Source organism: Oncorhynchus kisutch, linkage group LG10 (genome assembly GCF_002021735.2).
Source record: "Oncorhynchus kisutch isolate 150728-3 linkage group LG10, Okis_V2, whole genome shotgun sequence".
NCBI lineage: Eukaryota > Metazoa > Chordata > Actinopteri > Salmoniformes > Salmonidae > Oncorhynchus > Oncorhynchus kisutch.
This window is the reverse complement of record NC_034183.2, coordinates 10,449,871-10,463,064: the sequence shown is the minus strand read 5'-3', so window position 1 is coordinate 10,463,064 and position 13,194 is coordinate 10,449,871. Positions and strand designations below refer to the sequence as shown.

Sequence of the window (13,194 nt, the reverse complement as noted above, 5' to 3'; positions counted from 1 at the left end):
GACTCCTATCACGCATACAAATCCTGACTCCTATCGCTCATACAAATCCTGACTCCTATCGCGCATACAAATCCTGACTCCTATCGCTCATACAAATCCTGACTCCTATCGCTCATACAAATCCTGACTCCTATCGCGCATACAAATCCTGACTCCTATCACGCATACAAATCCTGATTCCTATCACGCATACAAATCCTGACTCCTATCGCGCATACAAATCCTGACTCCTATCGCGAATACAAATCCTGACTCCTATCGCGCATAAAAATCCTGACTCCTATCACGCATACAAATTCCTAACTTTATTCTGTAGTCCATAGGTTACATTATCAAACCACGTCTTTCGCCTATGCATGTCAAAATACAGCTAAAACATTTCCCTCGCTACTCTGTCTCGTATTGCTGCTTCGGTAGAGAATGTGTGATCAACAAACTGTATGAAGGCAGATATTAGAGTTGGTCCCCGTTAAGATACATTGATATTTAAACCATATCCTCTCTTCATCTCCCCGTTATTCATGAGCTGCACTGCTATCTGTATAATCATCAACTCCATCTAGCCAAATAGAGGAGATATTCTGTCATTAGTTGGAGGAGGTTATCAAGCTTAGCAACTTTGGTCATTTGACTTTTTTTTGACTGCTGTTTTTATTTTTTATTTAACTAGGCAATTCAGGTAAGAACAAATTATTATGACGGCCTACCCCGACCAAACCCTCCCCCGAACGACGCTGGGCCAATTGTGCAGCGCCCTACGTGACTCCCGATCACGGCCAGTTGTGATACAGCCCGGGATCGAACCAAGGTCTGTAGTGACACATCTAGCACTGAGATGCAGTGCCTTGACCGCTGCGCCACTCTGGAGTTAAAAGGTTTCTGTGATTTGATGATGCTACAGCCTACTCGGAGTGCGTCCTGAGCGCACTCTGCACAGCCTACTCGGGGTGCGTCCTGAGCGCACTCTGCACAGCCTACTCGGGGTGCGTCCTGAGCGCACTCTGCACAGCCTACTCGGGGTGCGTCCTGAGCGCACTCTGCACAGCCTGCTCGGGGTGCGTCCTGAGCACACTCTGCACAGCCTACTCAGGGTGCGTCCTGAGCGCACTCTGCACAGCCTACTCGGGGTGCGTCCTGAGCTCGGGGTGCGTCCTGAGCGCACTCTGCATTCAAATAGCCTACTGCTGAAATGTGCTGAATTCATTGAGGAACATGTCCTGATTTTATGAACGACCTGTTTCACAATTCACAACAATGTAATTAGTGATCAAAGATAATTAACTCATTATTACTAAATATCAGTTTCATTTGCTCTGAAATCTTTACATAGTCTTATTTGGGGAGAACCCTGGCATAGTGACCATATTTTGGTTTTGAACCGTTTTAAATGGGGACTTCCGATTTTGCAGTATTTCCAGGGACTCTCTGGATAATATCTGAATTATTCCCGGTATTGAAACCTCCCTCCCTCCCTCCCTCCCTCCCTCCCTCCCTCCCTCCCTCCCTCCCTCCCTCCCTCCCTCCCTCCCTCCCTCCCTCCCTCCCTCCCTCCCTCCCTCCCTCCCTCCCTCCCTCCCTCCCTCCCTCCCTCCCTCCCTCCCTCCCTCCCTCCCTCCCTCCCTCCCTCCTCCTACCCAGACCAGTCCACTTCTCCCTCCATTCTCACCTTCTGCATCTCTGAGGGGGTGTTACGGGCGGCGCTATACTCGTGCACCAGCGAGCGCACGTGGCAGTTGGCCCGGATGGCCGTGCTGTGGACCCGCTGCCAGCGGCCCTTCTCCAGCCGCTGGAACATCTTGCCCAGCTCCGTGCTGACCACCAGCGCCCGCCGCAGCAGCGTCTGCAGGTTGTCGCGGGCCACGTGGTCCCGCGTGGCCACGATGAGCTCACCCTGCGCATCCTCCTCCACGCCAATGGCCTTGGCCTGCAGAACACACATGCACTCCACCTCCGTCATGTGACGCAGGTCCTCCATCCAGCGCTGCACCGAGTCCACCTGGAGTGAGTGCATCCTGCTGCTCATACACACACACACGTGCGTACAGATACACATATATACATACACACGATACAGCACACACACAGGCAAGATTGGTTTAGAGCATGTACTTTGGGTGGCCATGACAGAGATGGCAGCACTGAGACATATTTGTAACTTGTCCCAATATCGTTACTCTAATGAAACAAGCATACTGGAATATCCTCAAATGGGCCGATGCTGTTTGAATCCAGGTGTTTTTCTTTTTTATCTTTTAGCCTAACCATTGCATTAACCATTCGCTAGCATGCCTAAACCTAACCTTAACCTAACATGCGCTTGCATTTACTGTAAACTAGCGAATCTGAATTTCTTTATGGTTCTATTATGAGACCAAGTTGACCCTTAGATATCCATACACAATGTCTAGTTCACTGCCCATGAAATGAGATCTCATCATTGCTGCACTATCCTTTAGTTGCTTTCCCCAACAGCAGCCCAGTTTTCAAATGAATTACCCAGGCATCTCAAAATCAATAGCGTGGGAGTGAGGTCAACTACCCACCAATAACTGGTGGTGTTAGGAATCATTAGTTAAAACCTATCGTTTCACCATGTTGGAGAGACTGCATTATCCACTGGGTCGAACAGGCCAAACACTTCTTTCTCTTCAGGTTTATTGAACCTAATGAATATGGGCTTAAAGGAGGCTTCCTGGGAGTTTCCCTGGATGAGTGAAATCAACACAGCGTTAAGGAGGCTGAGAGGTTGATCGCTACAACGCCCTCCTCTGCTTTGAGTTAACAAGGGGGGGAGGTTCACAAATCTATATTCTACACTAAACTCAGGCTATCTGACATGCATGGAAAATGCAGAGTCAACGGGTAGAACTACATATTGCATCAGATGGAATATCTGCCTCCTGTGTTGACAGAGATCTCTAATGATACCTCGTTCTCACTGGGTCATAAACGGAAGCTTCATTATGTGTGACCTATAAACAAACAATTTCCAATTTCTATAGTCAAAGCCTAATTCATAGCTGAATTGCAGTAGGGACCATGGTAATGATGCTCTATTTGGCCATGTTTTTTATTGACCCTTAGGAACACGTATCGAGTTTCAGCTTTTAACAGAGACCTATGTAAACATCATTGTGCCATTAAGAAGGCACAATTCCAATCAAGAGTATTTTAAACATCAGCCAGCACTGAGGGTCTGTTTACTAAAGAAAGTAATCCATTGGTTTTATGAGGTCCCAAGTGGGGTGATATCTGATTTCCCCAGACTATTGTTTTAGGAGGACTGGAATGAAAATCATCCAAAGAGACATAACTGAATATATCTCCTTTGGAATATGGCTATTAGAATGTGTACTGTTTGATATAGTTGATGGTTAAAACAACTATACACAACTATAGGCATTATCCCTTTCTCTCTTTGTCTCTCGCTCCCATTCTCCCTCTCTTTCTCTCTCCCTCTCTCTCCCATTCTCTCTCCCATTCTCTCTCTCTTTCTCTCTCCCTCTCTCTCCCATTCTCTCTCCCATTCTCTCTCTCTTTCTCTCTCCCTCTCTCTCCCATTCTCTCTCCCATTCTCCCTCTCTTTCTCTCTCCCTCTCTCTCTCTTTCTCTTTCTCTCTTCTGTTCTATCTCCTGTTCTCTCTCGCTCTCACACACACACACACACACACACACACACACACACACACACACACACACACACACACACACACACACACACACACACACACACACACACACACACACACACACACACACACACACACACACCACACAAACCAAGCCATGTCAACAAAATAAAATCAGAACTCTATTCCCGCACTTTGAGAATCGACATCTCCACCATCCTGCCACTCTTCTCCTCAGTGCAGAGGTGGGATGACGTGGGGATGAGTAAGTCAGCTGTAAGCAGAGATTTCAGACGTCATCCATAATAAGGAGGATCACCAGTTCAAATACCTATCCCCCAAACCCACTCAATTTGGAGAGGAGAGATGCTCTCAATTGTTTCCTAATGAACAGGGGTGGTACTCTCAAGGTCAAAGGTCACACTCTCAATAAGTATCATGTGATTGATTTCCTCCATTGGGAGAGACATGAGGAAAATAGGAGCCGCTCTTGAGGGAAATCAAGCAGCTCTCACTCGCTCAACTCAAACCTGGGCCTTTTTTCCTCATGTGAACTTTTCATTTCTGTTGCACCTTGTCTCTCGGGCAAAAGTAAAAATATAAAAGGTTTCCTTTGATGGTCCAGATAGAGCTGTGGATGCCAATAGTGACCCAGCTAATTAGCCCTGTAGAGCTGTGGATGCCAATAGTGACCCAGCTAATTAGCCCTGTAGAGCTGTGTGTATTTGTGTGTCCACCTGCTAATGGTTTGATGGTGCACCCGTCTTCATGACGCAGACACAGCCATGGCAGCTGAAAACTGCAACCCAGCAGGTCACCCCAACAATCAGGTGAGCAGCACCCCGCCTGGACCCCCCTCTCAACGGTGGGCACTAATTAGTCATGTGTCACAGGTGACGGGAGATTGGAAGGGTCAGGGGATTTAATTGCCCACCATTTGTATCACAAACCTTGCAGATACCCTAACAACATTTCACCAGCTGAACATGACTCATTTTTGTATAAAAACAAAACAAAAAATAAAACAGGAAAAAGTCCACGTTTGGATGTGTAGTGCAATACTCCTGCCATGTTTATATCTAATGCTGTCAATGATCATCCTAACGTTTGCTGAAAGAAATGACTGTATATAATTCCTGCTACAATTTGTGATTATCATCATGTGATCTGAAGTTATTCTAAGGTTCTGTCAGGAAATGTGATCAATGAACAGTGTATTTGCTTAAAAACCCACAATGGCACAAAGACACAGTATAAGTCCAGAGGAACCAGGGAAAGTCACCTGGGGGGACCAGGGAGAGTCATTTAGACAGTGGATGGAGAGTAGACACACTCGAAGACGCAGTGACAGAAATACAGAGCTGGAGAGATAGGGCCCCGTTGTAAGCCAGCTTCCGGAGCCTGGAAAACTATGGGTTGAGATACTTGAAAAGGGGCAGGATTCATGAAGGTTCATCCTCCCTATTATTCTATATAAAAATCACTAAACCCTATTCGCACAGGATTACTATACAACTGTATTACTATTGAAACGTTGGTTATGTGATTATTACCACAGCATATCTGTTTTTCCAGAGGATGATTCAGACTGGATTCGATTTTCCAAACTGCCCCCGTGTATTTTTTTTTTCTCTCTTTCAAAATGGACTGTTATGATGGAACCGTGGAGGCTGTTCTAGGTGTGAAGATATTTTATCTTGTTCAGGAGCAGAATGACAGATTTTTACCTTGTCAGCTCAGGGATTCAATCTTGCAACCTTTTGGTTACTAGTCCAACGCGCTAACCACTAGGCTACCTGCTGCCCCTGAAGAAGGCAAACAATAATAATATGCATGTCAGTCTCTCCTTGCTCAAAGTGGAGGAGAGATTGACTTCATCACTACTTGTATTTGTGAGAGGTATTGACATGTTGAAATGACTGTTTAAATGACTAGCACACAGCTCATACATCTGTGCATACCCCACAAGACATTCCACCAGAGGTCTCTACACAGTCCACAAGTCCAGAACAGACTATGGGAGGTGCACAGTACTATATAGAGCCATTACTACATGGAACTCTATTCCACATCAGGTAACTGATGCAAGCAGTAGAATCAGAATTTAAAAGGTAATGTGACTAGTCCACACTTCTGCTAATAGGAATCTCTATTGTACCATGTGTGTCAATGTCTGGTTTGCATGAATGTCACCATGTTACGTCTGGCACCACATATATACTGAACAAAATTATAAACTCAACATGTAAAGTGTTGGTCCCATGTTTCATGAGCTAAAATAAAAGATCCCAGAAATGTTCCATATGCACAAAAAGCTTATTTCTCTCAAATTTTGTCCACAAATTTGTTTACATCCATGTTTGTTAGTGAGTATTTGTCTTTTGCCAAGATAATCCATCCACCTGACAGGTGTGGCATAACAAGAAGCTGATTAAACAGCATGACCACACAAGTACACCTTGTGCTGGGGACAATAAAAGGCCATTTCAAAATGTGCCGTTTTGTTACACAACACAGATGCCACAGATGTCACAAGTTTTAAAGGGATTGTGCAATTGGCATGATGACTGCAGGACTGTCCACCACAGCTGTTGTTTATGTATTTATTTCAATTGACTGATTTCCTGACATGAACTGTAACACAGTCAAATATTTTCAATTGTTGCATGTTCCATTTTATATTTTTGTTCAGTATAAATATTGAGATACCACAGAAGAACCACATTAAAAAAGGACAGAGTGTGGGCTCAATGAGCTGAGATTTTGAAGGTCCTTGTGGCTTTGGAACAGCAGAGGAAAAGGATGTATTCCTATTGGGTTCAGAACATTAAATACACATGAAAAACATTACACCACGTTGGAAAACAGCCTTTGCCACAATAGCAGCGGTTAAGCTGGGAGGCTCCAGATGAATAATAAAGAAATGTCTGCCTGTCCTTTTCCCAAAGTTTCCTGTTTATATACAGTAAAGGAAGAGATGCTTCGGCCTATCCCAAGAGAGAGATAGAGATATGCCAGCGACATGCATTTCATTATGTTAGATGGCTACTGCGTCTGCTATGCTGATCTAGACTCAGAGAAGGAGGTTAGTTTGTTCATTTTCAATCAGAATATTTTGTACAAAGATACACATTATATTGTTAGATTATAAGAGTAACTCTGGTAGACCGGAAACATTCTTCATCACCTCAAATTCAACTGTCAGTTGGAGTCAGTCGGAGCGCTGGTGCACACTGCCTTCATATCATAGGCTTGCAGTAGATAAATCTTAATAACAGCCAAAACTTAACAAAACTTCACAAAAAGGTTCAAAACTTTACTAAGGTAATAGCAAAAGTAAGTTAAGCCGTTGTTTATAGGGAAAATAAGAACAGAAGAGCAATTGTAAAACAGGGGGAAAATAAAAATCTGTCGTTCTGCCCTTGAACACCCACTGTTCCTAGGCTGTCGTTGAAAATAAGAATTTGTTGTTAGCGGACTTGCCTAGTTAAAAAAGGTGGACCATCCCTTTCCAGCAAGCAAATTTCAATCTGACCCTAATAAAATGGGATTGAGAGGCCATTGTTTATAGGGAATAGCAGGCTATTATAGTTCATTTGGAACTAAATTTGGACAACGGAATGAAATATGGTTTAAACCTTGACAAAAGTTCTGAACAGCAATAGACCAACAAAGGCAAGTGACTACCCTACCTAACAAATTACAGAAATTACACTGATTTAGAACAGATCACCTTTTTGATGATTGACACACCCACACACCCTGTTGTTTTAGGTCTCCGCTGGTTGAGTTGGATTAACCTTGTTATATTCTGGTCCGAGAGGAGACTGCTGGGTTGGTCGCAGGAGTGTCAGAGGAGGTGTCTCGCGATGTCTGTCAACACCACAACGGTGGAAAGTCCAGACCACCGAGGCTCCACGCCTGCCTCCTCATCGCCCCTGGGACTGTGCCATTGACCGTCTGTCTGACGCAGCCCTCTCGAGAGGACACGTCTATCCCCTGTGCGGAGACCGAGGCCATGGAGACCTACGTACAGGAGAGACTCCAGCAGGGTTTTTTCCGCCCCTCTACATCACCAGCTTCCTCAAGCTTATTTTTTGTTAAGAACAAAGATTGGGGACTGCGCCCCTGCATTGATTATCGAACACTGAATAATAAAGCCACCGTTAAGTTCAGCTATCCTTTACCCCTCATCCCAACCATCATCGAACAAATGCATGGGGCACAGTACTTCACGAAACTGGACTTGAGGAGCACCTACAATCTGGTGCTCATTCGTGCAGGCTACGAATGGAAAACTACCTTTTCCACAACCACAGGCCACTACGAGTATCTCGTAATGCCTTTTGGCCTGTCTAATGCTTCTTCAGTCTTCCAGGCCTTTATTATCAAAGTGTTTTGGGACATGCTGGGACGGGGCGTAGTGGTTTATATAGACAACATTTTGGTCTATTCTGCTGACTGCGCCCAGCATGTCTCATTAGTCAGATCTGTGCTGGGAAGACTGTTGGAGCATGATCTACATGTTAAACAAGAGAAATGTTTGTTTTTCCAGCGGTCCTTGTCCTTTTTGGGCTACCTCATATACACAGAGGGAGTGGAGATTTAGGAGCAACGCGTCAGCGCAGTCAGGACATGGCCCACCTCCAACTCCGTGAAAGCAGTCCAGCGATTCCTGGGGTTCGCCAACTATTTTCGGAGGGCCATCTGGGGCTTTTGACCTCTCTACTGAGAGGATGTCCCCAGCGGCTTCATTGGACGGCGGAGGCGGAGAGGGTGCTCGAGACACTGGCAGCTAAGCATCGATCATCATGTCACCAGAATAAGACCCTCCATATTTATTGAAAGGAGCATCAACCTCATCACTGTGCACTTCCACCACTCTGTGAAGTTAATCATTTATTCAATCTGTAGCCTAATAAACTGCATGCTTTCCCATGATGTCAGGCCATCTTCTATCTGACATGTAGGCTACTTAACTGCATAAAAAGGTTGGATGGAAACCTGGCTAATGGGGTGGCAGGGTAGCCTAGTGGTTAGCATTGGGCTAGTAACCGAAAGGTTGCAAGTTCAAATCCCCGAGCTGACAAGGTACAAAATCTGTTGTTCTGTCCCTGAACAGGCAGTTAACCCACTGTTCCTAGGCCGTCATTGACAATAAGAATTTGTTCTTAAATGACTTGCCTAGTTAAATAAAATAAATAATGTCAAGCCATTTTGACGATGCTGGAATTTTGGATGAACGTGCGCATGCCTACAGGAGACTTTTGAAGTAGCCTAATCAGATAAAACATTGTAACTGGTTGTGTTTATGCCACATGTAAAAAGTAATACATTTAAAAGTTAAATTATAAATATTTAGGCTATATTGAAGCGTTCTAGGTGTGCAAGGAATATCCACTCAGATTGGAGAGAGCTAGGCTCAGAGCTAGGCTTTCCCGAATAACTGAGCCTGCTGGGACAGAGCATATGTGACCACATTATTTTAGGATGACTTGGAAGAATGATAATCTGAAACAGACAGCGCATTCAGTATCAGAAGTAAGAATCCAGCCACACTGGCCTTCTACTGTGCCTTTCTAGACCTTATAAACTATCGAGTAGACAGACAACAGATCCAAATCGAATGAAACATTCAAATCACAGGGCTTTTACGCTGTTATTCAAATGACAATTTCACTGCAGCCTAGAGTAGAATGTTGCACTCACATAGGCTACTATAGTCTAGGGAGGATACTTGTATTGTCCCCATACAAGATCAAAAGGGGGGATTTTTGAGCTGTGTTAAATGTCTTCATTGTTCTTTCACGACCAATGATGCACCTGGCCTGTCCTCTGCCTATCAGCTATTCCTATTTGATCTTGTCGATTCATATTGAAAATGTATGCAGCTTTGAATGCTTTTATATGTGTTACGATTGCTAGTTAGCCCATTGCAGATCTGGACAAACGGTCCACCAGCCATTATTTTCACTATGAATGGTGGCTATAGGCCAGGATAGGCTGGTAGACCAGTAGACTATACTGACCTGGATTGGATACCTGTGGTATAGTAAAAGTTAGCACATGGAAAACCATAGGGCATAAGGGATGTACCAAAACACCTTGATATAGGGGAGGAGCATGCAAGCTGAGGAGGAAATGTGGCCACGATGGTTAGAAATTACATAGTAAAACCTACTAAAGAATGAATGTCAACCACGGGAAGAAAAAAACCCACACTACCCTCCCCTTTGCCCCAATAAAACACCACACAACCCTCTCCAAAGCAAAAAAATAAGTTTGACAACCCTCAGCTATTTTGGACCACTCCTCCCCCTAGTAAATTGCAATCTGGCTCTTAGATGGTAGGGTAAGTTTTTATATTATGTGTCACAAAATATAATGTATTTATACACCAGTCCAGTTTGTGGCGGTAATACAACATTGAATGCGAACCTCCATAAATCCTCACCGAAGACGAATGTGTTTAAGGGTTAACATCTGAACAACTGACTGCCAATCTGTTTTATGTCACTTATATAAATAAGATGAAGCATATGTACGAAGTTTAACTCCTTTTAAATGAAATTTTGGGGGATTTAGAAGGTTTTCAATGGAGTGTGTTTTTAAAGCATTTAAGGGCACAGTGACGAGTCCCAAATCCTGACCAATCCAGAATTCAAAGTGAGGCTGTTTTCTCCTCTAGAGAAAGGAATCCTGAAGTAAGTCCAGTACTTTTGAATGTGAATTACAGCCTGCTCCACGTTAATAAGTGAGGTTTGCTGCATGCACTCCTCCTGAAGGAACACATGGGGGGTAAAAATTCCCTGCCCCGGGGCAGACATCAGACTTCCAGATGTTTCCTTCAGCACAGAGTAGACTGACAGCTGTAATGGGCTCTATATACTCCCCTCGCAAACAGTAATCCTATGCACGCTAGCACACATAACGTCAACTCTCAGCACTTCTAATGTGACCAGCCCCAATGCTCCTCCGTCTTTTCCCCCTGTCCCGCTACAAAGTTTCTCCCTGCAGCCGGTTACTGAGTCTGAGGTGCTAAAGGAGCCCCTTAAACTTGTGGCCCCAAAAAAACATCTGGGTCAGATGGTTTAGATCCTTTCTTCTTTAAAGTTGCAGCACTTATCATTGCCAAGTCTGTCTCTGATCTGTCTGTCCTCTGTGGGGAGGTTCCCATTACTTGGAAGGCAGATACGTTGCATCCTTTATTTAAAGGGGGAGATCAAGCTGATCCTAACTGTTAATTGGTCAATTTCTATTTTGCCCTGTTTATCAAAAGTCTTCAAAAGACTTGTCAATAATATTCTGGCTTTCTTGATGTCTATAGTATTTTCTCTGGTATGCAATCTGGTTATGGATGTGTCACTGCAACCTTGAAGGTCCTAAATGATGTCACCATTCCTCTTGATTCTAAGCAATGTTGTACTACTATTTTTATTGACTCTGCCAAAGCTTTTGATATGGTTGGCCATTCCATTCTTGTGGGCCAGCTAAGAAGTATTGGTGTCGCTGAGGGGTCTTTGCTGCCTGTCACCAAGGGAGTACCCCAAGGCTCGATCCTAGGCCCCAGGCTCTTCTCAAATTACATCAACAACAACAGCTCAGGCAGTAGGAAGCTCTCTCGTCCATTTATATGAAGATGATACAGTCTTATACTCAGCTGGCCCCTCTCCGGATTTTGTGTTAAAGGCTCTACAGTAAAGCTTTCTTAGTGTCCAACATGCTTTCTCTGCCCTTATCCTTGTTCTGAACATCTCCAAAACAAAGGTCATGGGGTTTGGTAAGAAGAATGCCCCTCACCCCACAAGTGTGATTACTACCTCTGAGGGTTTAGAGCTGGAGGTAGTCACCTCATACAAGTACTTGGGAATACGGCTAGACGGTACACAGTCCTTCTCTCAGCACATATCAAAGTTGCAGGCTAAGGTTAAATCTAGACTTGATTTCCTCTATTGTAATCGCTCCTCTCTCACCCCAGCTACCAAACGAACCCTGATTCAGATGACCATCCTACCCAAGCTAGATTACGGAGACGTAATTTATAGATCGGCAGGTAAGGGTGCTCTCAAGCGGCTAGATGTTCTTTACCATTTGGCCATCAGATTTGCAACCAACGCTCCTTATAGGACACATCACTGCACTCTATACACCTCTGTAAACTAGTCATCTCTGTATACCCAACGCAAAACCCACTGGTTGATGCTTATTTATTAAACCCTCTTAGGCCTCACTCCCCCTTAAAACCCTCTTAGGCCAAGACCCCCTAGATATCTACTGCAGCCCTCATCCTCCACATATAACACCTGTTCTGCCAGTCACATTCTGTTAAAGGTCCCCAATGCACACACCTCTCTGGGTCGCTGCTCTTTTTCAGTTTGCTGCAGCTAGCGATTGTAACGAGCTGTAAAAAACACTCAAACTGGACAGTTTTATCAATTCAATTCAATGGGCTTTATCCCCATCTCTTCATTCAAAGGCTCAATCATTGACACTCTTACTGACACTTGTGGCTGCTTCACGTGATGTACTGTTGTCTCTACCTTCTTGCCCTTTGTGCTGTTGTCTGTGCCGAATAATGTTTGTACCATGTTTTGTGCTGCTACCATGTTGTGCTTCTACCGTGTTGTTGTCATTTTGTGTTTCTACCATGTTGGACTGCTGCCATGTTGTGTTGCTACCATGTTGTTGTCATGTTGTGTTGCTACCATGCTGTGTTGTCATGTGTTGCTGCCATGCTGTGTTGTTGTCTTAGCTATCTCTTTATGTAGTGTTGTGGCGTCTCTCTTGTCGTGATGTGTGTTATGTCCTGCATTCTTATGTTTAATCCCAGCCCCCGTCCCTGCAAGAGGCCTTTTGCCTTTTGGTAGGCCGTCATTGTAAATAAGAATTTGTTCTTAACTGACTTGCCTAGTTAAATAAAGGTTAAATCAAATAAAATCTCTAAAGCGTGCACACACACACACAAATACACCCACACCCACACATCTGGCTGGAACCTGAGGCAGAGGGTGACCAACCAAATCGTTTGCATGCAGGAATAATATCCTCTGTTAATTTATAGGTTAAAGATGGAATCGGGATTGTGGGAAATGGCACCACTGTCTGCCCCAGCACCTTTTGTTATTGGTTTTGTTTTATGGAAGAAACGAAGGTGTGTCGAGCGGCGTGGTAATTATTATACATCTTTTTTTGCGGTACATATTCTTCTGTTCTATCACACACGCAATGATGCCAGGTGGAAGAAACTGGGTTTGTTGTTTGCAGTAACTTTGTTGTAATATCCCAAACAGACGTGTCGGCTTCACCATTAAGGAGTCCAGCTCTAATGTCTAGATGCAGATGTTTGTGATATCCGCTTATGTGTATGTCCTTTTTTCATGATGTGCCATGTGCTTGTTCTTTGTTTGAAAACGGATTGTGTGAGAGCATGTCTCATTCCTGCCTGGTCGTACACAAGTGCCATATGTTGGAATCTTCAGTACACAAAACAGCCCTCGCAGTGCGTTTGTGTGCATTGGCGGATTGAGTCAATTTCTACACTGTGTGTGTCTGGGCAACTGAAACA

At 44.3% G+C, this 13,194-nt stretch overlaps 1 protein-coding gene across 2 annotated transcripts in view; it reads right to left on the bottom strand.

Moving 5' to 3' along the window:
- Nucleotides 1-13,194, bottom strand: part of LOC109897749 (protein inscuteable homolog) — an 83,742-nt gene that overhangs the window by 33,321 nt on the left and 37,227 nt on the right. For both annotated transcript variants that reach the window (XM_031833049.1, XM_031833048.1), the window contains exon 3: nt 1,667-2,015. In XM_031833049.1, the coding sequence (XP_031688909.1) occupies nt 1,667-2,015 (349 nt within the window). The remainder of the gene's footprint in view (nt 1-1,666; nt 2,016-13,194) is intronic.